The 23,107-nt window shown below is 42.9% G+C and overlaps 2 protein-coding genes and 1 long non-coding RNA gene across 6 annotated transcripts in view; 2 read left to right on the top strand and 1 right to left on the bottom strand.

Moving 5' to 3' along the window:
* Nucleotides 1-7,516, top strand: part of LOC143291282 (enoyl-CoA hydratase EchA19-like) — a 13,003-nt gene extending 5,487 nt beyond the window's left edge. For 2 of the 3 annotated variants that reach the window (XM_076601124.1, XM_076601127.1), the window contains 5 exons: nt 297-432; nt 1,616-1,696; nt 2,772-2,921; nt 6,426-6,599; nt 7,381-7,516. In XM_076601124.1, coding sequence (XP_076457239.1) covers nt 297-432; nt 1,616-1,696; nt 2,772-2,921; nt 6,426-6,599; nt 7,381-7,448 — 609 coding nt within the window. In that variant the 3' untranslated portion in view covers nt 7,449-7,516. The remainder of the gene's footprint in view (nt 1-296; nt 433-1,615; nt 1,697-2,771; nt 2,922-6,425; nt 6,600-7,380) is intronic. The other variant, XM_076601126.1, reaches the window with a different exon arrangement.
* On the bottom strand, nt 6,304-12,089 carry LOC143291286 (uncharacterized). Its single transcript, XR_013056500.1, has 2 exons — nt 11,974-12,089; nt 6,304-6,531 (listed from the first exon to the last, which is right to left on the bottom strand). It is a non-coding gene; the product is annotated as an uncharacterized LOC143291286 (long non-coding RNA).
* Nucleotides 7,496-23,107, top strand: LOC143291283 (enoyl-CoA hydratase EchA19-like). 2 transcript variants are annotated; one of them, XM_076601129.1, is made up of 7 exons: nt 7,496-7,516; nt 14,171-14,332; nt 15,902-16,002; nt 17,204-17,348; nt 19,976-20,125; nt 21,032-21,205; nt 21,996-23,106. In XM_076601129.1, exons 2-7 carry the CDS (start codon nt 14,203-14,205, stop codon nt 22,061-22,063), a joined length of 768 nt encoding a protein of 255 aa, XP_076457244.1. In that variant the 5' UTR covers nt 7,496-7,516; nt 14,171-14,202; the 3' UTR covers nt 22,064-23,106. The 2 variants fall into 2 exon arrangements, with proteins under 2 accessions (XP_076457244.1, XP_076457243.1); XM_076601128.1 differs by lacking the exon at nt 7,496-7,516 and adding an exon at nt 12,181-12,368 and having other exon boundaries at nt 21,996-23,107.

Below are 23,107 nucleotides of genomic sequence, written 5' to 3'. Positions count from 1 at the left end.
CAAATACGCACGTTAAAGATCCTGTAATCCATGTCAGCGTTTGGTGGGTTATGGAAACAAGAACATACCCAGCATGCACACCCCCGAAAATGGAGTATGGCTGCCTACATGGCAGGGTAAAAACGGTCATACACGTAAAAGCCCACTCGTGTGCATACAAGTGAATGCAGAAGAAGAAGAAGAAAAGCGCTTAGAGCTTGGTCTCCGACTGAGAACAGGTGCTATATAGATATCCATATCATTCATCATTGATTAAAGTGACATCTGAAAAGTCTGTTGATACCTGTGTTCCGCAGGGCCCCACAAGGAAGATGTTCAGCAAGCCAGTGATCGCGGCAGTGGACGGTTACGGCGGCCTTGAACTTGCTCTGATGTGTGATCTTAGGGTAGTGGAGGAGAGCGCTGTCATGGGAGTCTTTTGTCGCCGTTGGGGTATGTTGTGCTGTTGCATGTGTGTCTTCTATTGTTGTACTGTTCTGTTGTGCTGCAGCAGATTTCTCTGTGTGAAATTTGGGCTGTTCTCCCCAGGGAGAGCGCGTCACTACACTACAGCGCCACCCATTTTTTTTGTATTTTTTCCTGCATGCAGTTTCATTTGTTTTTCCTATTGAAGTGGATTTTTCTACAGAATTTTGCCAGGAACAACCCTTTTGTTGCTGTGGGTTCTTTTACATGCACTAAGTGCATGCTGCACATGGGGACCTCAGTTTATCGTTTCATCCGAATGACTAGCGTCCAGACCACCACTCAAGGTCTAGTGGAGGGGGAGAAAATATCGGCTGCTGAACCGCGATTCAAACCAGCACGCTCAGATTCTCTCGTTTCCTAGGTGGACGTGTAACCTCTAGGCCATCACTGCACTAAGAGTCAAATCATGTGGAAATGTTGAAAGATATTTCATGTCACGTCAAGGGGTTGAAAGATTTATCATGTCACATCAAGGTGCTGAAAGATATGTCATGTCACCTGAAATATGTCAAATCAAGTTGTTGAAAGATATGTCATGTCACCTGAAATATGTCAAATCAAGTTGTTGAAAGATATGTCACCTGAAATATGTCACATCAAGTTGTTGAAAGATATGTCATGTCACCTGAAATATGTCAAATCAAGGTGCTGAGCGATGTGTCATGTCAGCCGAAAGGTCACATCAAGGCATATAAAGAGCGAAACAAAGCGAAAGAAAAAAAAAAAGAAGAGAAAAACAACAAAGAACCTGCGGTGGAAAGAGAAATCAATTTCCTGTTGCTCTCTGGCTTTCTGTGTGTGTGTCTGTGTGTTCAATCATGTCAAATTGTTAACAAACTCTTTTTTTTTTCCTGGAAATACCAAATGTGACGAAAATAAATTGAGGGGTGGAGGGAAGCAGGAGTGGGTGGTGGTGGGTGGGGGGAACCTTGTCATATCACATCAAAGTTTTGAAAGATGTGCCGTGTCAAATCAAGTTGTTGCTTGTTTCAGTTTCAAAAACGTGTCAAAGCATGCCAGTTGATGCATATATATGCTTCATATCTGCTGTTATGCTTAAAGATGAGTTACGTGAAATTACTGAAAGATGTCATGTCAAATCAAGGTGCTGAGAGATATGTCACCTGAAATATCATGTCAAATCAAGGTGCTGAAAGATGTGTCAAGTCACCTGAAAGGTGTGTCAGACCTCATCAAGGCGCTGGAAAATCTGTTGGGTCACATCAAGGTACTGAAAAATAAGTCATGTCATGTGAAGGTGCTGAAAGAGAGAGAGGAGTGTTTGTCTCTGTCATCCTTAATGTTTTACTGGGTGAGAGAGGAGTGTTTGTCTCTGTCATCCTTAATGTTTTAGTGGGTGAGAGAGGAGTGTTTGTCTCTGCCATCCTTAATGTTTTACTGGGTGAGAGAGGAGTGTTTGTCTCTGTCATCCTTAATGTTTTAGTGGGTGAGAGAGGAGTGTTTGTCTCTGTCATCCTTAATGTTTTAGTGGGTGAGAGAGGAGTGTTTGTCATCCTTAATGTTTTAGTGGGTGAGAGAGGGGTGTTTGTCTCTGCCATCCTTAATGTTTTACTGGGTGAGAGAGGAGTGTTTGTCTCTGTCATGTCACGTCAAGGAGCTGAAAGATGTGTCATGTCACACCAAGGCACTGAAAGATGTGTCATGCACTGAAAGATGTGTCATGTCATGTCAAGGGGCTGGAAGATGTGTCACGTCACATCAAGGTGCTGACAGATGTGTCACATCACATCAAGGCAATGAATGATGTGTCACGTCACATCAAGGTGCTGACAGATGTGTCACATCACATCAAGATGTGTCACGTCACATCAAGGGGCTGAAAGCTGTGTCACATCACATCAAGGGGCTGAAAGATGTGTCACGTCACATCAAGGCGCTGAAAGATGTGTCACGTCACATCAAGGTGCTGAAAGATGTGTCACGTCACATCAAGGTGCTGAAAGATGTGTCACGTCACATCAAGGCAATGAAAGATGTGTCACACCACATCAAGGGGCTGAAAGATGTGCCATGTCACATCAAGGCGATGAAAGATGTGCCACGTCACATCAAGGGGCTGAAAGATGTGTCACGTCACATCAAGGCAATGAAAGATGTGTCACATCTTATCAAAGCACTGAAAGATGTGTCGCACCACGTCAAGGCAATGAAAGATGTGTCACACCACATCAAGGCAATGAAAGATGTGTCACACCACGTCAAGGCAATGAAAAATGTGTCACGTCACATCGAGGTGCTGAAAAATGTGTCACGTCACATCAAGGCGCTGCGTTACCTTTCAGGTGTGCCGCTCCTGGATGGAGGCACAGTGCGGCTGCCGGCACTGATCGGGTTGTCCCGGGCCCTGGACCTGGTCCTGACCGGCCGACCCGTGTCTGCCAAGGAGGCTCTGGAGATGGGATTGGCCAACCGGGTGGTAGCCACCGGCACAGGCAAGTGCTGATCGAGAGTGTTACAAATCATGCGTCCCAAGTGTTGCCTCAGAAGATCAGACTATGTTGACGGAATTGTGCAACCTGAAGTGCTACCCACATGTTTTCCTGAAGTGCTTGATTAACCTTTCCCGTACGTCGTCTAAAATTTTGCGCGCCGTACATCGTGGGTGTGCAGAAACCCATGGTTTCTAAGAAGGAATGACCCCTCGCTGTACGTCGTGGGTGTGCAGGCACCCATGGTTTCTGTGTACGAACTAACCCTTCGCTGTACGTCGTGGGTGTGCAGGCACCCATGGTTTCTGTGTACGAACTAACCCTTCGCTGTACGTCGTGGGTGTGTAGGCACCCATGGTTTCACTGAAGAAATAAGACCTTGCCGTACGTCGTGGGTGCACAGTAACCCACACCTGTCCGTAAAGCAAATTTGACTTTTCTTCAGCAGACTTGCATGCGCAGTTTCCACTTGTGCGTGTAGGCTATTTACTCCAGTGCTTGACCAGGCGCATTGTGAATAAGTTTTGCCCGTGAGAAGAGAGTGTTGTTTTCTCTACTTTGAACAGATTAGGTTAAGAATAAAATTTCTATATCAACTATCTTTCTTTTTTTAGCCATAGTCGGGTTTTCTCTACTTTGAACAGATTAGGATAAGAATAAAATTTCTACATCAACTAGATTTTAGATCAATTGATTTCAGACTTACAAAAATATCCAGTTCTTTAATTCCAACTAGATAAAAAGCTATCAATCAGTTGCTCCCGATCATTCTCTACAAGAAAAACAGTTCATTCAATATTGTTGAAGATATCTAGTGCAATAAATATTGTTTTCTGAAATTAGTTACAACTTTAGAGTAAAACTTGCCGCAGACTTGAACCGGGATACGATCAACAAAAGACAAGGTCACTCTGATCTCTCTCTGTAGCGAGCCCAAGTGACGTCACGTCGACAACGCGTGGCGCGCAAGCTTTGCATGGGTGGCTCCACACCCACGACGTACGGCGTGCAAGGTTTATTCTTTGGGAGTATGGGTGTCGTCACACCCACGACGTACTGGGACATTAATTGATTAACCTTTCCCGTACGTCGCCTAAAATTTTGCGCGCCGTACGTCGTGGGTGTGCAGAAACCCATGGTTTCTAAGAAGGAATGACCCCTCGCTGTACGTCGTGGGTGTGCAGGCACCCATGGTTTCTGTGTACGAACTAACCCTTCGCTGTACGTCGTGGGTGTGCAGGCACCCATGGTTTCTGTGTACGAACTAACCCTTCGCTGTACGTCGTGGGTGTGTAGGCACCCATGGTTTCACTGAAGAAATAAGACCTTGCCGTACGTCGTGGGTGCACAGTAACCCACACCTGTCCGTAAAGCAAATTTGACTTTTCTTCAGCAGACTTGCATGCGCAGTTTCCACTTGTGCGTGTAGGCTATTTACTCCAGTGCTTGACCAGGCGCATTGTGAATAAGTTTTGCCCGTGAGAAGAGAGTGTTGTTACTTACAAAAAACGGGGTTTTTTTGTTTGTTTTTTTTGGGGTTTTTTTTTTTGTGTGTGTGTGTGTGTTGTTTTTGTTGTTGGTTTTGTTTTGTTTTTAGCGGCTACACGCCCATCCTCTTTCGGTCAAGGCAGATGCCCTAACATAGCAGCAACAGCCTGGTATCAGTCCCCCCTTCCCTTGGCCTAGATCTCGGCATTCCTGGCTGGCTGGCTGGCATTTTTTTTTCTTTCTTTTTTTTTAGCCATAGTCGGGTTTTCTCTACTTTGAACAGATTAGGATAAGAATAAAATTTCTATATCAACTATCTTTCTTTTTTTAGCCATAGTCGGGTTTTCTCTACTTTGAACAGATTAGGATAAGAATAAAATTTCTATATCAACTAGATTTTAGATCAATTGATTTCAGACTTACAAAAATATCCAGTTCTTAGAAAGGCACTTTAATTCCAACTAGATAAAAAGCTATCAATCAGTTGCTCCCAATCATTCTCTACAAGAAAAACAGTTCATTCAATATTGTTGAAGATATCTAGTGCAATAAATATTGTTTTCTGAAATTAGTTACAACTTTAGAGTAAAACTTGCCGCAGACTTGAAACGGGATACGATCAACAAAAGACAAGGTCACTCTCATCTCTCTCTGTAGCGAGCCCAAGTGACGTCATGTCGACAACGCGTGGCGCGCAAGCTTTGCATGGGTGGCTCCACACCCACGACGTACGGCGTGCAAGGTTTATTCTTTGGGAGTATGGGTGTCGTCACACCCACGACGTACTGGGACATTAATTGATTAATAACTTCTTTGTTTATGTATAAAAGAAAATAATGTTCAGTGGATATGTAGTAAACTATATTATGGACAAAGTCATGAAATTATGTGGAAGTGGCTTCAATATTACTTGAGTTACAGAGCAAAAACACTTGTCTGGGTGATTTCACACCCACGACGTACGGGAAAGGTTAATAACTTCTTTGTTTATGTATAAAAGAAAATAATGTTCAGTGGATATGTAGTAAACTATATTATGGACAAAGTCATGAAATTATGTGGAAGTGGCTTCAATATTACTTGAGTTACAGAGCAAAAACACTTGTCTGGGTGATTTCACACCCATGACGTACGGGAAAGGAAGGAACTAAATGCTGCCTGTGAGCGTGTACTGCTGGTGCTGGGACTGTCTTAACGCAAACCTGGGTGCGGCTGTGTATGGGTGGTTCTTTATGAGGAGTGTGGCCACATTGTCGTTGAGACTGTGAAGAAGGTTCAGTGGTTAGAGACAGGTTTAGACATTTATCAAGATGTATTGATTTGTGTGTTTTGGCCAGCATGGATGCAGATTTTGTCTCACACTTTGTGCGGTGTGTCTGAATGGTAAAAAAAAAGCTTTGGGGAGTGTTGTTTAAGCAAGTGTGTCATGTGGGCTGGCATGTGAAAGGCAAGCACTGTCAGCCATGTAACAGAGAGAGAGAGAGGGAGAGGGAGGGAGGAGAGAGGCTAGCTGGCAGAAAGAGAGAGACAGACAGAGAAAAAAACAGGCAGGAGGCAGAGAGCAGATAGAGAGAGACAGAGAGATTCAGATTCAGATGAGAGAGGCAGAGATAAAGAAAGAAGCAAGCAGACAGAGCAGATAGAGAGAGAGAGGGAGAGAGTGGGAGGAGAGAGCCTAGCTGGCAGAAAGAGAGAGAGACAGACAGAGAAAGAAACAGGCAGGCAGAGAGCAGATAGAGAGAGACAGACAGACAGAGACGGAGAGATTCAGATTCAGATTCAGATGAGAGGCAGAGATAAAGAAAGAAGCAAGCAGACAGAGCAGATAGAGAGACAGAGACAGAGACAGAGAAAGCAAGCGGACAGGCAGGCATACACATACACACAGAGAGGAAGATGGAGAGCAGGGGTGCATGTTGTTACACGTTACATGCAGAGCGTGTATAGTCCAACTCCGAGAGAGAGAGAGAGAGAAAGAGAAACAGCGATAGTTTGTTCATGTCATCCACGTGTCGACAGCACTGGGCCAAGCGATCCAGCTGGCCAACACCGTTGCCCAGTTCCCCCAGCAGTGCATGCTGGCAGACCGCGCCTCCTGCTACCACTCCACCTTCAGCGCCAAGTCCTGGAAGGATGCTTTCCAGCATGAGTGGACCCACGGGCTGAAGGTTTTACAGTCTGAGGCGGTGCCCGGTGAGTCTGCATATGCGTGTGTGTTTGTGTGTGTGTGCGTTGTGTTTGTGTATCTCTATGTATCTCTCTGTATGTGTTAGTGTGTGTGGTGTATATGTATTGTATTACTCTTTTTTGTCACAACAGATTTCTCTGGCTTTCCTGAGGGATAGTACATGGCTAGACTGAGAGCGCCACCCCCCTTTTTTTTCCTTTTTTTTACCCCCCTGCATGCAGTCTTTTATATTTGTTTTCCTATCGAAGTGTATTTTTCTATAGAATTTTGCCAGGGAAAAATCCATTTGTTTCCATGGGTTCTTTTATGTGCGCTAAGTGCATGCTGCACATGGGACCTCGTTTTATAGTCTCATCCGAATGACTAGCGTCCAGACCACCACTCAAGGCCTAGTGGAGGGGGAGAAAATACTGGTGACTGTGCCAGAAAATACTGGCGACTGTGTTGTGTGCAAGGTGTGTGTGTGTATGTGTGTGTGTGTGTGTGTGTGTGTGTGTGTATGCTTCAGTTTAATGTCAGTTCACATAATATGATAGTGTGATTTTAGACAAATGTGTGTGTGTGTGCACAAAAATGTGCAGTGGAGGGAGGTTAATCAAAGATATAATAAAGAGGACATTTTTCTTTCTGCTACGATAAATGGGGACAGCACACACACACACATACCACAATTCACTCTGTTGATTTGTAACTGCAATGAAAAAAAATAAGACCATACATGTAGATATATATGTGTGTATTGATTGCTGTGATGTCAGACCTTATACAAGTTGCTGGGTGTTCCAGGAGCAACAAGGTTTGCACAAGGAGCGGGAAGACATGGGCAGTTTGACAATCCCACATCCAAGCTGTAACTAGCACCTGGATCTGTACATCACCTGTGCGAGACAGTCAGTCAAGAAACACTCCGGCTAACTTTGAGGTGGAGCTGATTTGGCTGTTGCGGATTTTCTACACGTTTGCTGATTTTTCTACGTATACTTTTGGGGAGTCAAAACCGTGACTTTAAAAAAAATTTTTTTTACAAGAACAATGTTGATCTTTCATGCATGCTTATGTGTACTTCTAACTTGTGATTATCAACAGTCATTAAATTTGGTAAAGAATCTAATGTAATACTGTACATCAATCAATGGTAGAGCAATGTCAGATTTTTCATTATTGTTCTTTGAGTATTCTGTCACAAATTTTTAATATTTTTATTGATTTATTTTTTAAAATATTTTTTTCCTTTTAAACATTGAGTCTTTTGGATGAAATGATTATCCAAGTTTCCATCTGCTGCGTGCACCGAATACACCAAAATGAACCTGCGGCAACCAAAGGGTTGTCAAAGGAAAATTCTGCAGAAAAATCCACTTAAAAAGAGGGCGCTAGTCAGGGATACACAGGGGAGGTAACCTACTTCGGGAGGTTATCGGCCATAGCTACTTTCATTTTCTCCGCATAGGCGGGTAGTAGTTTGCACAGGACAGGAATCAGACCCCTGTCTGAGTCTGCACTAGAGGGTCACGGTAAGTATGTTACTTAAACATAATTTTAGGAAGAAAATTTCCTTTTGACAGCAAAACATTTATACACTTGCAGACAGAAAAAAATAGGTGGCACTGCACTATGGCAGTGTGCTCACCCAGGGACAGCGGCCAGATTTTCATACCGAGAAATCTGTCGTGACTAAAAATAATAATACAATGTGTGTTGTTTCAAAGAGATCTTTTACAGAATGGGGTGCACATCAACAGACTTTCTGAAAGTTTTTCACACACACACGCACACACACACACTGTGACACACAAACACTTATCACAAACACAAAGGTCTTCTATTCTCCATGCTCTCACACGTGTATGCAAACAAGCAGCCGTAAATTTAGCATAACCTAAAATAAACATAATGAATCAAACTGGGCCTTGGAAAAAGTGATGGAATGCTCGTAAAACAGCAATATACTCAATTAAATAAAAACATGAAAAATTAAAAATAAAGGGGGAGGAGTGGGGGTAGGGTGGAGGGGTATTTCCATCATTCAGTGGTGCAATTAAGCTGCACACTCTCAGGCTCACTCTCTCTGAAGTTGATCCTAAATATTCTAACACAGCTACCTCTGCAAAGTGGTTTGTGTTGTGGACTGACAGGTGGGAGAATGTGGGTCTGAATCAAAACACAAAAAAAGCAATATATTATTGTGGGATTTTTTTTTCAGATTGTGTCTGGTTTCTACCCAAAACTGAGAATGCAATAAGCTGAAATGTTGGGCTGTCATGAGGCCACACACCAGCAGAGATCCTGCATTGCTGCTGAGTAACTTTGGTGATGTTCAGTAGTGCCTGTTTTGATTCAACAAATCCAATCCAGGATACCAAGCCAACAAAGCGCCCTACTGATGACAATGACTGCTTTGTCATAGAGCCAGAGTGAGCATCACATCTGGAATGAATACCACCACCACATCGCTTATGAATCTGCTGACACTAAAGACTTTGACAGGAATGGAAGTGGAGATGAGCATTGAAACTAGCTCCCATGCGAACGAGGCATGAAACTCACTGAAAGGCCACAGAATTAGTGACTTTTTTCTGACAATATATTACTCAGATGTTGAACGATTATGAGGATGATGACTATGCTGCTAAGATCAGTGTTTCCCATAACGCACTATAATTATAGCCAATCCTTTCTGAAAAGAAACCCCTAGGTCCAGTTTTCATAACTGTACGTCCTTAAGACACACAGTTTTCCCAACAAGTTTTAATCTCTTAGTTGATCTTCGAGGCCGCCAACTCGGCTGTGACATTATCACTGCAGAGCAGATGATACCGAGTGTGTGGAGTTGCGTCCCTTGTTTCATGCATATGCACTGGATTACTTTCGATCTTCCTGTTTATTTAAAGTGGCAAAACTGGCATCAAAATGTCTTTGTTAAAGTTGCTTACACTAAACACCCCAAAACCCAAACATCTTCAGCTCCAGATGTTCTTGAAGATTCGAGAATTTTTTTTAAATCCTGTAAGGACCCCCCAAAATTTACACAGAGGGTCCTTGGAGCCTTATATTTTATCTCCATGGAAAACACTGATGATATGAAGCTCATCAAAGTTTGGGACTATATGACAAGCCTTTCAAGCTATTAAAAGTATTATCATCATCCAAGCATAAACTAGGCCTGAAAGATACAGACATCTGCAGTGCTGGACAGGAAAATCAAGCAACACTCCCAAAGACACCAAGTCTGTGAAATGGATGACCCTTGCTCCCATGGTCCCAGTGCCAGCCTTTCTAATGAGCCCACAGTACACTGGGTAAGGGCCTGCCAAGGGCCAAACCTCCCCCCCCCCCCCAACCCCCACCTCAGTCCTCCGATGGAGCTGGAACCCACATCCTCCCAGGCACTCCACTACACAAATCGCTTTACCACAGCTGCTGGTGGTTCATTTCTTATGTGTTTTTTTATGTTCTTATTAGAAATATTAACATAATTAGAAGAGTGGATTTTTCCCCCCCGTCTGGCTAGAAATTACGTTTAAAAAGAAGCACACACAAACACACATAAAAAAAATCCCAAACATAAACCATATATACCACAACAAAGGGATCTAGAGCTGTAAAGCAAAAGAAACCATCTCAATAATGACTATATTACTGCAATGGTTTCAATGCACTCAAACTAAAGCAAAAACAATCCATCATTGAAGAATGGCAATAAGCAGAATATAACATCACGTTTAGAATAATCATCATGATGAAATTCTGGTTGTGTATAAATCTTAATCACCTCTGTTTGCTTTTATTTACACATACATATTTTAACAAACAAAACTGCTTACATGGACTAGTATCATCATGAGCCAGAAAGTGAGAAACTCCACATTTATACACTGTGACTTTGGCAATTTTAATTTCAGCGTACTATGCAGGATCTATCATCAGTCCACGTGAATTATCAGTTAAATGATGGTTAGGTGCCACCCCTCTCCTCCCCTCTCTAAGCATGCCTGGGAACTGGTATACAATACATACTGGAAATCTTTACAGCTGTGTCAGCACTTGGGATCTGTGCCAGTGTGTGCACTGTAAGGAAGGAATGACAATGACACTTCGCACACTGTAACCGTATACCACACAGTTTATGAAGTCCTTCATAATCAAACATGAGTCACTCAATTTGGCATGAGATCCTGAACTATAGTATTAGGTATAAGAGAATTAAAATGACATGCATGGAAATGCACAAGTTCCCCCCAAGTCTGGACTAAGCACAAACACGCACACACATACATGCACACGTGTATACACACATGAGCACACTCACACACAGATGCATACTCATGAACACAATGTGTACATATGTACACAATCATATTTTTGACTATTAAATAATACAAACATGCGTGCACACATCCACATGTGAATAGTCTGTGTCACGTGGTACCACACCCATTGTGACACTGTCGACAGGGCTGACACGTGTTGACACAGTTACTCAAGAGGCTTTATCGATTATAAACTCGGTTGCCCAGGGAAGTTTATCAGGATCATCCATCGCGATAGTATGACTGGAACAGTGCTGGCCGGTGGAGACCCCTCTGCAGTTTCCGACATCCCCAATGGGGTGAAGCAAGGTTGCGCTCTCGCCCTCGTACTGACCAGCCTCTTCTTCAGCTATCTCTTGAGCCACCCCATCCAAGACCCCAACTGTGATATTTAACGAAATATCATCTGGATATATAGATATCTCTTCAATTTTCGAAGACTGGGAGCTAAAAGCAAGGATAATTTCACACAGAATACTTTTCATACATCAAAGTACTATTGCCGATCAGCGCGATCTTAAGATGGCGCAAACCCATATGACGATCCGCAGAAAGCGCGACCATCTCGAGATGGGCGCGCCATCTATGAATTATTTCCGAAAATGAATAGAGCTGTGCGATCTTAAGACTGTGCAAACCAAGCAAGAATTGCGCCATCTGCCGATCACTTGGAAACACACACAAACAAAATTAAAATTTTAATTTTAACACTCAAATTAAAATTAAATTTAAAATTAAATTAAATTAAATTAAAAATTTTAAAAAAAGAATCAGGAGGACGCAAGTGTCACTTGTCTAATATTTTGACTGCACACACACACACACACACACACACACACACACACACACAAACAAACGCTTTTGCAAAGTTCACTAATCAGAAATCTGGGAGTGTAAAAGTGCAATGAAAGGGGAAAGCAAAGCACTAAGAAACAAACCGCGAAAAGTCAAAAGAGAAAGGCTTGGCCTATCTCGAGATGGTTGCGCTTTCTGCGGGTCGTCATATGGTTCTGCGCCATCTTAAGATCGCGCTGATCGGCAAATGGCGCTTGACAAAAACATTTATTACCATTTTGTGTTCGGACTGACTGTCCTGTTGTTCTATCACCTCCCACTGTCAGAGCTGTGCTTGTGCTCGCCATCTTTACACACCAAGTTGTCTGTGACTGCGATTGCCGATTTCTCGCGATAATGATATAATTATATTTGAATGAATATTTTTCATTTTTTAGTTTAGATCAATGTCTTAGTCAAATATTAACATGAAATTATCAGTATATTAAAACCTAATTTTAAAGTAGACAAGAACTTAATTCCAACGTCACATGACAAACCATCTTGTCCACATGACTGTAAAAATGGCGGCGCTGAAATCAAGTCGTATTTTACTCATGAAGAACATAAATGAAATATCGCAACAAAATTTGCGGTTGTCAACGTCCACCTGCCTGTCAAAAGATAAAGGTTACGATCGTGGGTGCCCCCCCTACCCTCCTTGTTCCGAGAGAATAATTGTAACGGACTGATTTCGATTTTGATTTCACACACACACACACACACACACACACACACAGAGATATTCTCATGTTACTTTTATATGTTCATCCATTTAGTTATTTGCTGTCAATATCTGCCACTTAAGTCAGTGCAGTAGTGTACATTTCTAATGCATGTGGTGTTTTGTTGTTGGATAATAATGATAATAATGATAACAACAACAATCATAATAACGATGAAAATAACGATCATAATAATGATCATAATGATGATAATAATAGCTAGTATTTGTATAGTGCTGAATCTGATGCAGAGACAAATCAAAGTGCTTTCAAACCAGTCATGCACACACATGTATAACTCGAAACTTGAGAAACTGGAGACAAAAAAGAGGCAGGGAAAGGAGGTTATCTTGGAATATGGTGGGTTGTAAGGCCAGACATGAAAGAGCTGAGTGTGGAGACCTGATGCAGTGAAAGAGGAAGTTTGTTCCAAATGCAAGGTCCATATGCAGAGATAGAATGGCAACTGACAGTGGAGTGTTTACATCTGGGTATGCATAAACAGAGTGGGTCCAAAGCCAATCATAGAGAGCAAGATGGAGTGTAGAGGTAAAGGCAGACACAGAGATAGGAAGGGGAAGATTTGTGCATATATTTATAACATAGAGTGCTGATCTTGTACTTTATTCTTTGTGAAACAGGGAGCCAATAGAGATGTTGCAAAGGAGGAGTGATGTGCTTAGATCTTTTCTTTCTGAGGACAAGTCGGGCAGCAGAGTTTTGTGTGCGGTGAAGGGACTGAATGGATGAAGCAGGCAAACCAGACAATAGAGAGTTACAGTAGTCAAGGCGAGAGAGAATGAGAGAAACAACGTCTATATGTTGCGTCGGTTGACAGATATCTGATGTGCCGCAATTGACAGCAGCAGGATTGACAGGACTGACTGATAAGTTTTTACATGGACAGTGTGTTGTCAAGGACAATGCCAAGATTCCTGACTGAGCTGGAAAGAGGGATGGATGTGCTGCCAAGTTTGATTGTGTCAGTTGTGATGGAAGAGAGGTTGTCTTTTTTTTAGTTCCAATTATGATTTCTTCAGTTTTGGCCGCATTCAGTTGTAATTGTAATCTAGTTTTGAATGTCCAGGAAGCAGTTGGATGTTTCGTGCAAAGCTAGGACAAATTTTCAAGTGTATCACTTTTCTGAAGTTGAGTTTCATCAGCATAAGAATAAAGAATGACGTTGTGGGGGTTGATGATTTCAGCGAGAGGAGCAGTGTACAGTGTGAAGAACACAGAGCCTAAAACAGATCCCCGTGGGACTCCGTGCTTGACTTTAACGGGTTCAGACAGACAGTTATCTTACAGATTCCTAGTGTTAGGCACAGAAATTAATTTAGCAACTTTTATTGTAAATCAGATGAAATCCTTTCCATAATGCACTCAAATTTCTCTGGCAGAGGAGCAGTAGTTGTTTGTGTTTTTTTTATGAAACACGTATAGACTTTCTCCTCTGTTTCTTTATTTTTATTGTTGCTGTTGTTGTTTTTTTGGGTATTAGTGCATGTGTATTTAAAGATATACATACATTGTATGTCCGATGTCATTTGTATGTCACCCTGTGTGTGTGTGTGTGTGTGTGTGTGTGTGTGTGTGTGTGTGTACCTTCAACAATAAATGTCAAACAAAAAAAGTTAAAACACTTGTTCTTGGAATGTGCCTGTTTTCATGACTGAGGAAACGCAGCCTGGCCTGTGTTGGCAACAGATTTGGTGCTGGTGGAACAGCTGGGCAAAGTGATGACCATCGGCATCAACCGACCAGAGGTTCGGAACTGTGTCAACCCAGCCACGGCGCAGCAGCTCACCAAGGCGTTCCAACAGTTTGAGGACACCCAGGAGGCTCACGTGGCTGTGCTGCATGGCAAAGGTCAATAGTTCACCTGAAACGTGCACTTACTGAAACGATGTGTGTATTTGTATTTGTATTTGTATTTCTTTTTATCACAACAGATTTCTCTGTGTGAAATTCGGGCTGCTCTCCCCAGGGAGAGCGCGTCGCTACACTACAGCGCCACCCATTTTTTTTTGTATTTTTTCCTGCATGCAGTTTTATTTGTTTTTCCTATCGATGTGGATTTTTCTACAGAATTTTGCCAGGAACAACCCTTTTGTTGCCGTGGGTTCTTTTACATGCGCTAAGTGCATGCTGCACACGGGACCTCAGTTTATCGTCTCATCCGAATGACTAGCGTCCAGACCACCACTCACGGTCTAGTGGAGGGGAAGAAAATAAACCGTGATTCAAACCAGCGTGCTCAGATTCTCTCGCTTCCTAGGCGGACGGGTTACCTCTAGGCCATCACTCCACATGTATGTATGTGGTCAGTGAAACTAAGAAAACAGATTTCTTATGATAATGATGACAGGAAGCTGAAGTCTTTATGACAGTATGGGAACGGATTTATCATGATGATAGTGAAGTTGAGGTCTTAATAGAACTTGGAGAACAGATTTATGATAATGATAGTAAGTTGAGGTCTGGTCTTTATGAAACTAAATAAACAGACTTACAGTGATAGAAACTTAAGGTTTTGATGAGTGCAATTTATTTTCTTTATTGTGGGTTTTTGTTGTTGTTGTTGTTGACACATGACAATGAAAACAAATTCCAAACAGTGCACATTTTCAAGAAAACAAGCAGTGTGTGCACAATTGAAACCCTGAATTATGTTGAAAACAAACAAAATACACAAAAAAAAACCTCACTGAAATCTTGCCAGGGGCAAACCTGATGACACTGCACTACACACCAGGACCAGCACAGCCCCAGGATTGAAAGGGCAGTTCACTGGAGGGGCCAGCAAAACCAAGTTTGAACACTTCTCAAATGTCACTACACAGACTGAACTGAGTGTGATAAACCAAACCATGGGTTGTTTCCCTTCAACTGGTTGTTTCCCTTCAACTGGTTGTTTCCCTTCATCTGTCAAGCAGTGTAATTGCACAAGGCAGTATGCAATGTGCAAGTTGTGCAGAATAGATTCTACACATGCTTGCATGTGCACGCATACACACACACACACACATGCAAACACACACATGCAAACACACACACACACACACACACACACACAGATTATATCTAATGATGAAGCAGGATGAAGAACTGTGACTGAATGGTGCATGTGTGTGTATGTAAATGTGTGTGTGAGTGTGTGTGTGAATGTGTGTGTGTGTGTGTGTGTAAGAATATGTTTTTTATTTTTTATAATTTTTTTAATTTTTTATTTAGTTATATATTTTTATTTTCTATTTATTTTATTTTTCAATTTTTATTATTATTTTTTTCTCAAGGCCTGGCTAAGTGCGTTGGGTTACGTTGCTGGTCAGGCATCTGCTTGGCAGATGTGGTGTAGCGTGTATGGATTTGACCAAACGCAGTGACGCCTTGAGCTGCTGATACTGATATTGATACTGGTGTGTGTGTGTGGTACAGGTGGCTGTTTCTGCGCCGGCTTTGACCTGAAGGCCCTGTCAGGTGGCCAGGTGGAGCTGGAAATGTACAGAGATCCTGAACACTCTGACAGTGCTGGCATGGTGTGTGCGGACAGGGGGAGATAAGCTTCACTCATCCGTCTTGTCTGTGTGCATGTGTTACCATTAACCTGTGTGCCTGTTTGCTGTCTGTCTGCCTGTTTGTCGTACCCCAAATCTGTAATTGTTTATTCGCTTTTATTTGTTAATCAGTCAGATATCACCATCTTAGATGAACAGACTATAAATAAGTAAATGAAACGAATTATTTGTTAATATTTTCATTACTATTATTATTCATATCATTACTAGTTTCATTTGATTTTATTTTAATCAGTAATTTTTAAGTGTTATTTTTATTTCATTAATTGATTTGTTTGTTTATTTATTTGCTTATTTATTTACTGTTTGAAAATTCTATTTTTCCTCAAGGCATGACTCAGCGCATTAGATTACACTGCTGGTCAGGCATCTGCTTAGCAGATGTAGTGTAGCGTATATGGATTTGTCCAAACGCAGCAACGCCTCCTTGAGCAATTGAACTGTCTCTCAGTCTGCCAGTCTGTCTGTCTATCTATCTGTCTATCTGACTACTGATATCTCAGTAAGTCTGCCTGTGTGTCTTCACTTTTATGCATCAGTCTGTTTGCATGTCATTGTGTTATTATCTTCTTCTTCTTCTTCATGGGCTGCAACTCCCACGTTCGCTCATATGTACACGAGTGGGCTTTTACGTGTATGGCCGTTTTTACCCCACCATGTAGGCAGCCATACTCCGTTTTCGGGGGTGTACAATCTCCCACGTCAACATATGTGCAGACCTGCTAGTGCCTGAACCCCCTTCATGTGTAAATGCGTGCAGAAGATCAAATATGCACATTAAAGACCCCGAGATCCATATCAGCGTTCGGTGGGTTATGGAAACAAGAACATATCCAGTATGCACACCCCAGAAAATGGAGTATGGCTGCCTGCATGGCGGGGGGGGGGGGGGGGAAATAAATAAAATGGTCACACACATAAAATGTTACATGTCTGTATGAGTTTGTTTGTGTGCATGACTGAAATATGATTGAGTGACACAGGAAATGAATGATGAGCGCCCAGTGGCAGCTGTCAGTGGGCTGTACCCAGGCAGGCACCGTGTTTGAAAAGCGCTCAGAGCTTGGTCTCCGACTGAGAACAGGTGCTATATAGATATCCATATCATTCATCATTGATTAAAGTGACATCTGAAAAGTCTGTTGATACCTGTGTTCTGCAGGGCCCCTCAAGGAAGATGTTCAGCAAGCCGGTGATCGCGGCAGTGGACGGTTACGCTGTGGCCGGCGGCCTTGAACTTGCTCTGATGTGTGACCTTAGGGTGGTGGAGGAGAGCGCTGTCATGGGAGTCTTTTGTCGCCGTTGGGGTATGTTGTGCTGCTGTGTGTGTGTCTTCTTCTTCTTCTTCTGCGTTCGTGGGCTGCAACTCCCACATCCACTCGTATGCACACAAGTGGGCTTTTACGTGCATGACCGTTTTTACCCCACCATATAGGCAGCCATACTCCGCTTTCGGGGGTGTGCATGCTGGGAATGTTCTTGTTTCCATAACCCACCGAATGCTGACATGGATTACAGGATCTTTAACGTGTGTATTTGATCTTCTGCTTGCATATACACACGAAGGGGCTTCAGGCACTAGCAGGTCTGCACATATGTTGACCTGGGAGATCGTAAAAATCTCCACCCTTTACCCACCAGGCGCCGTCACCGTGATTCGAACCCGGGACCCTCAGATTGAAAGTCCCAACACTTTAACCATTCGGCTATTGCGCCCGTCTGTGTTTGTCTTCTATTGTTGTGCTGTTCTGTTGTTGTGCTGCTGCCTTTTTGTCACAATAGATTTCTCTGTGTGAAATTCGGGCTGCTCTCCCCAGGGAGAGCGCGTCACTACACTACAGCACCACCCATTTTTTTTGGTATTTTTTCCTGCGTGCAGTTTCAATTGTTTTTCCTATTGAAGCGGATTTTTCTACAGAATTTCGCCAGGAGCAACCCTTTTGTTGCCGTGGGTTCTTTTACATGCACTAAGTGCATGCTGCACATGGGGACCTCAGTTTATCATCTCATCCGAATGACTAGCGTCCAGACCACCACTCAAGGTCTAGTGGAGGAGGAGAAAATATCGGTGGCTGAGCCGTGATTCGAACCAGCACGCTCGGATTCTCTCACTTCCTAAGCGGACGAGTAACCTCTAGGCCACTCACTCCACTAAGAGTCAAGTCATGTGGAAATGTTGAAAGATATTTCATGTCATGTCAAGGGATTGAAAGATTTATCATGTCAAATCAAGGTGCTGAAAGATCAGTCATGTCACCTGAAAGATTTGTCATGTCACATCAAGGTGCTGAAAGATCAGTCATGTCACCTGAAAGATTTGTCATGTCACATCAAGGTGCTGAAAGATCAGTCATGTCACCTGAAAGATTTGTCATGTCATATCAAGGTGCTGAAAGATCAGTCATGTCACCTGAAAGATTTGTCATGTCCCATCAAAGTGCTGAAAGATCAGTCATGTCACCTGAAAGATTTGTCATGTCACATCAAGGTGCTGAAAGATAAGTCATGTCACCTGAAAGATCAGTCATGTCACCTGAAAGATTTGTCATGTCCCATCAAGATGCTGAAAGATCAGTCATGTCACTCAGTCATGTCACCTGAAAGATTTGTCATGTCACATCAAGGTGCTGAAAGATCAGTCATGTCACCTGAAAGATTTGTCATGTCACATCAAGGTGCTGAAGGATCAGTCATGTCACCTGAAATATGTCAAATCAAGTTGTTGAAAGATATGTCATGTCACCTGAAATATGTCAAATCAAGTTGTTGAAAGATATGTCATGTCACCTGAAATATGTCAAATCAAGTTGTTGAAAGATATGTCACCTGAAATATGTCACATCAAGTTGTTGAAAGATATGTCATGTCACCTGAAATATGTCAAATCAAGGTGCTGAGCGATGTGTCATGTCAGCCGAAAGGTCACATCAAGGCATATAGAGAGCGAAACAAAGTGAAAGAAAAAACGAAAAAAAGAGAAAAACAACAAAGAACCTGTGGTGGAAAGAGAAATCAATTTCCTGTTGCTCTCTGGCTTTCTGTGTGTGTGTGTGAGTGTGTGTCTGTGTGTTCGATCATGTCAAATTGTTAACAAACTCTTTTTTTCTGGAAATACCAAATGTGACGAAAATAAATTGAGGGGTGGAGGGAAGCAGGAGTGGGTGGTGGTGGGTGGGGGGAACCTTGTCATATCACATCAAAGTTTTGAAAGATGTGCCGTGTCAAATCAAGTTGTTGCTTGTTTCAGTTTCAAAAACGTGTCAAAGCATGCCAGTTGATGCATATATATATATATATATATACACTTTCATATCTGCTGTTATGCTTAAAGATGAGTTACGTGAAATCACTGAAAGATGTCATGTCAAATCAAGGTGCTGAGAGATATGTCACCTGAAATATCATGTCACATCAAGGTGCTGAAAGATGTGTCAAGTCACCTGAAAGGTGTGTCACACCTCATCAAGGCGCTGAAAGATCTGTCATGCCATATCAATGCAATGAAAGATGTGTCACGTCACATCAAGGCGCTGAAAGATGTGCCACGTCACATCAAGGTGCTGAAAGATGTGTCATGTCACGTCAAGGCGCTGAAAGATGTGTCACGTCACGTCAAGGTGCTGAAAGATGTGTCACACCACATCAAGGCGCTGAAAGATGTGTCACGTCACATCAAGGTGCTGAAAGATGTCACGTCACATCAAGGCGCTGAAAGATGTGTCACGTCACATCAGGGTGCTGAAAGATGTGTCACGTCACATCAGGGTGCTGAAAGATGTGTCACATCACATCAAGGGGCTGAAAGATGTGTCACATCACATCAAGACAATGAAAGATGTGTCACGTCACATCAAGGCGCTGAAAAATGTGTCACGTCACATCAGGGTGCTGAAAGATGTGTCACGTCACATCGAGGCGCTGCGTTACCTTTCAGGTGTGCCGCTCCTGGACGGAGGCACAGTGCGGCTGCCGGCACTGATCGGGTTGTCCCGGGCCCTGGACCTGGTCCTGACCGGCCGACCAGTGTCTGCCAAGGAGGCTCTGGAGATGGGATTGGCCAACCGGGTGGTAGCCACCGGCACAGGCAAGTGCTGATCGAGAGTTACAAATCATGCGTCCCAAGTGCTGCCTCAGAAGATCAGACTTTGTTGACGGAATTGTGCAACCAGAAGTGCTACCCACATGTTTTCCTGAAGTGTTTGATTAATTGCAGCAAGCACCACTGGCCACCATTGAAAGATTTAGCAGCAGGGCAGGGTCTCTTTGGATAGGTGGCCTCATAGCAACAACAAATAACTAAATGCTGCCTGTGAGTGTGTACTGCTGGTGCTGGGACTGTCTTAACGCAAACCTGGGTGCGGCTGTGTATGGATGGTTCTTTATGAGGAGTGTGGGCGCATTGTCGTTGAGACTGGAGAAGGTTCAGTGGTTAGAGACAGGTTTAGACATTTATTAAGATGTATTGATTTGTGTATTTTGGCCAGCATGGATGCAGATTTTGTCTCACACTTTGTGCGGTGTGTCTAAATGGTAAAAAAAAGCTTTGGGGAGTGTGTTGTTCAAGCAAGTAAGTGTGTCGTGTGGGCTGGCATGTGAAAGGCAAGCACTGTCAACCATGTAACAGAGAGAGAGAGAGAGACAGAGAGAGGAGAGAGGCTAGCTGGCAGAAAGAGAGAGAGACAGAGAAAGAAACAGGCAGGCAGAGAGCAGATAGAGACAGACAGACAGACAGAGACAGAGTGATTCAGATTCAGATGAGAGAGGCAGAGATAAAGAAAGAAGCAAGCAGACAGAGCAGAGAGAGAGAGAGAGAGAGAGAGAGAGAGCAAGCAGACAGGCAGGCATACACATACACACAGAGAGGGAGATGGAGAGCAGGGATGCATGTTGTTACACGTTACATGCAGAGCGTGTATAGTCCCACTCCGAGAGAGAGAGAGAGAGAGAGAGAAACAGCGATAGTTTGTTCATGTCATCCACGTGTCGACAGCACTGGGCCAAGCGATCCAGCTGGCCAACACCGTTGCCCAGTTCCCCCAGCAGTGCATGCTGGCAGACCGCGCCTCCTGCTACCACTCCACCTTCAGCGCCAAGTCCTGGAAGGATGCTTTCCAGCATGAGTGGACCCACGGGCTGAAGGTTTTACAGTCTGAGGCGGTGCCCGGTGAGTCTGCAGTGTCAGCATATGTGTGTGTGTTTGTGTGTGTGTGCACTGTGTTGTGTTGTGTTTGTGTATCTCTCTGTATGTATCTCTCTGTGTGTGTTAGTGTGTGTGGTGTATATGTATTGTATTACTCTTTTTTGTCACAACAGATTACTCTGTCTCTCCCCAGGGAGAGTACGCGGCTAGACTGAGAGCACTACCCCCCTTTTTTTTCTTTTTTTCCCCCCCCTGCATGCAGTCTTTTATATTTGTTTTCCTATCGAAGTGTATTTTTCTGTAGAATTTTGCCAGGGACAATCCTTTTGTTTCCGTGGGTTCTTTTATGTGCGCTAAGTGCATACTGCACACGGGACCTCGCTTTATCGTCTCATCCGAATGACTAGCGTCCAGACCATCACTCAAGGCCTAGTGGAGGGGGAGAAAATACTGGTGACTGTGCCAGAAAATACTGGCGACTGTGTTGTGTGCAAGGTGTGTGTGTGTATGTGTGTGTGTGTGTGTATGCTTCAGTTTAATGTCAGTTCACATAATATGATAGTGTGATTTTAGACAAATGTGTGTGTGTGTGTGCACAAAAATGTGCAGTGGAGGGAGGTTAATCAAAGATATAATAAAGAGGACATTTTTCTTTCTGCTACGATAAATGGGGACAGCACACACACACACATACCACAATTCACTCTGTTGATCTGTAACTGCAATGAAAAAAAAAAAGACCATACATGTTGATATATATGTGTGTATTGATTGCTGTCATGTCAGACCTTATACAAGTTGCTGGGTGTTCCAGGAGCAACAAGGTTTGCACAAGGAGCGGGAAGACATGGGCAGTTTGACAATCCCACATCCAAGCTGTAACTAGCACCTGGATCTGTACATCACCTGTGCGAGACAGTCAGTCAAGAAACACTCTGGCTAACTTTGAGGTGGAAGCTGGATTTGGCTGTTGCGGATTTTCTACACGTTTGCTGATTTTTGTACATATACTTTTGGGGAGTCAAAACCGTGACTTAAAAAAATTTTTTTTTTTACAAGAACAGTGTTGATCTTTCATGCATGTTTATGTGTACTTCTAACTTGTGATTATCAACAGTCATTAAATTTGGTAAAGAATCTAATGTAATACTGTACATCAATCAATGGTAGAGCAATGTCAGATTTTTCATTATTGTTCTTTGAGTATTCTGTCACAAATTTTTAATATTTTTATTTATTTATTTTTTAAAATATTTTTTTCCTTTTTAACATTGAGTCTTTTGGATGAAATGATTATACAAGTTTCCATCTGCTGCGTGCACTGAATACACCAAAATGAACCTGCGGCAACCAAAGGGTTGTCAAAGGAAAATTCTGCAGAAAAATCCACTTAAAAAGAGGGCGCTAGTCAGGGATACACAGGGGAGGTAACCTACTTCGGGAGGTTATCGGCCATAGCTACTTTCATTTTCTCCGCATAGGCGGGTAGTAGTTTGCACAGGACAGGAATCAGACCCCTGCCGGAGTCTGCACTAGAGGGTCACGGAAAGTATGTTACTTAAATATAATTTTAGGAAGAAAATTTCCTTTTGACAGCAAAACATTTATACACTTGCAGACAGAAAAAAATAGGTGACACTGCACCATGGCAGTGTGCTCACCCAGGGACAGCAGCCAGATTTTCATACCGAGAAATCTGTCGTGACTAAAAATAATAATACAATGTGTGTTGTTTCAAAGAGATCTTTTACAGAATGGGGTGCACATCAACACAGCCCACTGTATTATACAAAGATAGATATCTATATTTATCTGTCTATCTGGATATACATATAAAACCAATATTTCAGACAAAGATGGTCAGTGAATGAATGATAGCCATGACCACAAGCGGGTCAGTACTTGACGCTGATGTATGTATACAGT

The sequence above is a fragment of the Babylonia areolata genome, chromosome 16 (assembly GCF_041734735.1).
Source record: "Babylonia areolata isolate BAREFJ2019XMU chromosome 16, ASM4173473v1, whole genome shotgun sequence".
NCBI lineage: Eukaryota > Metazoa > Mollusca > Gastropoda > Neogastropoda > Buccinidae > Babylonia > Babylonia areolata.
This window is presented reverse-complemented; position numbering and strand designations above follow the sequence as displayed.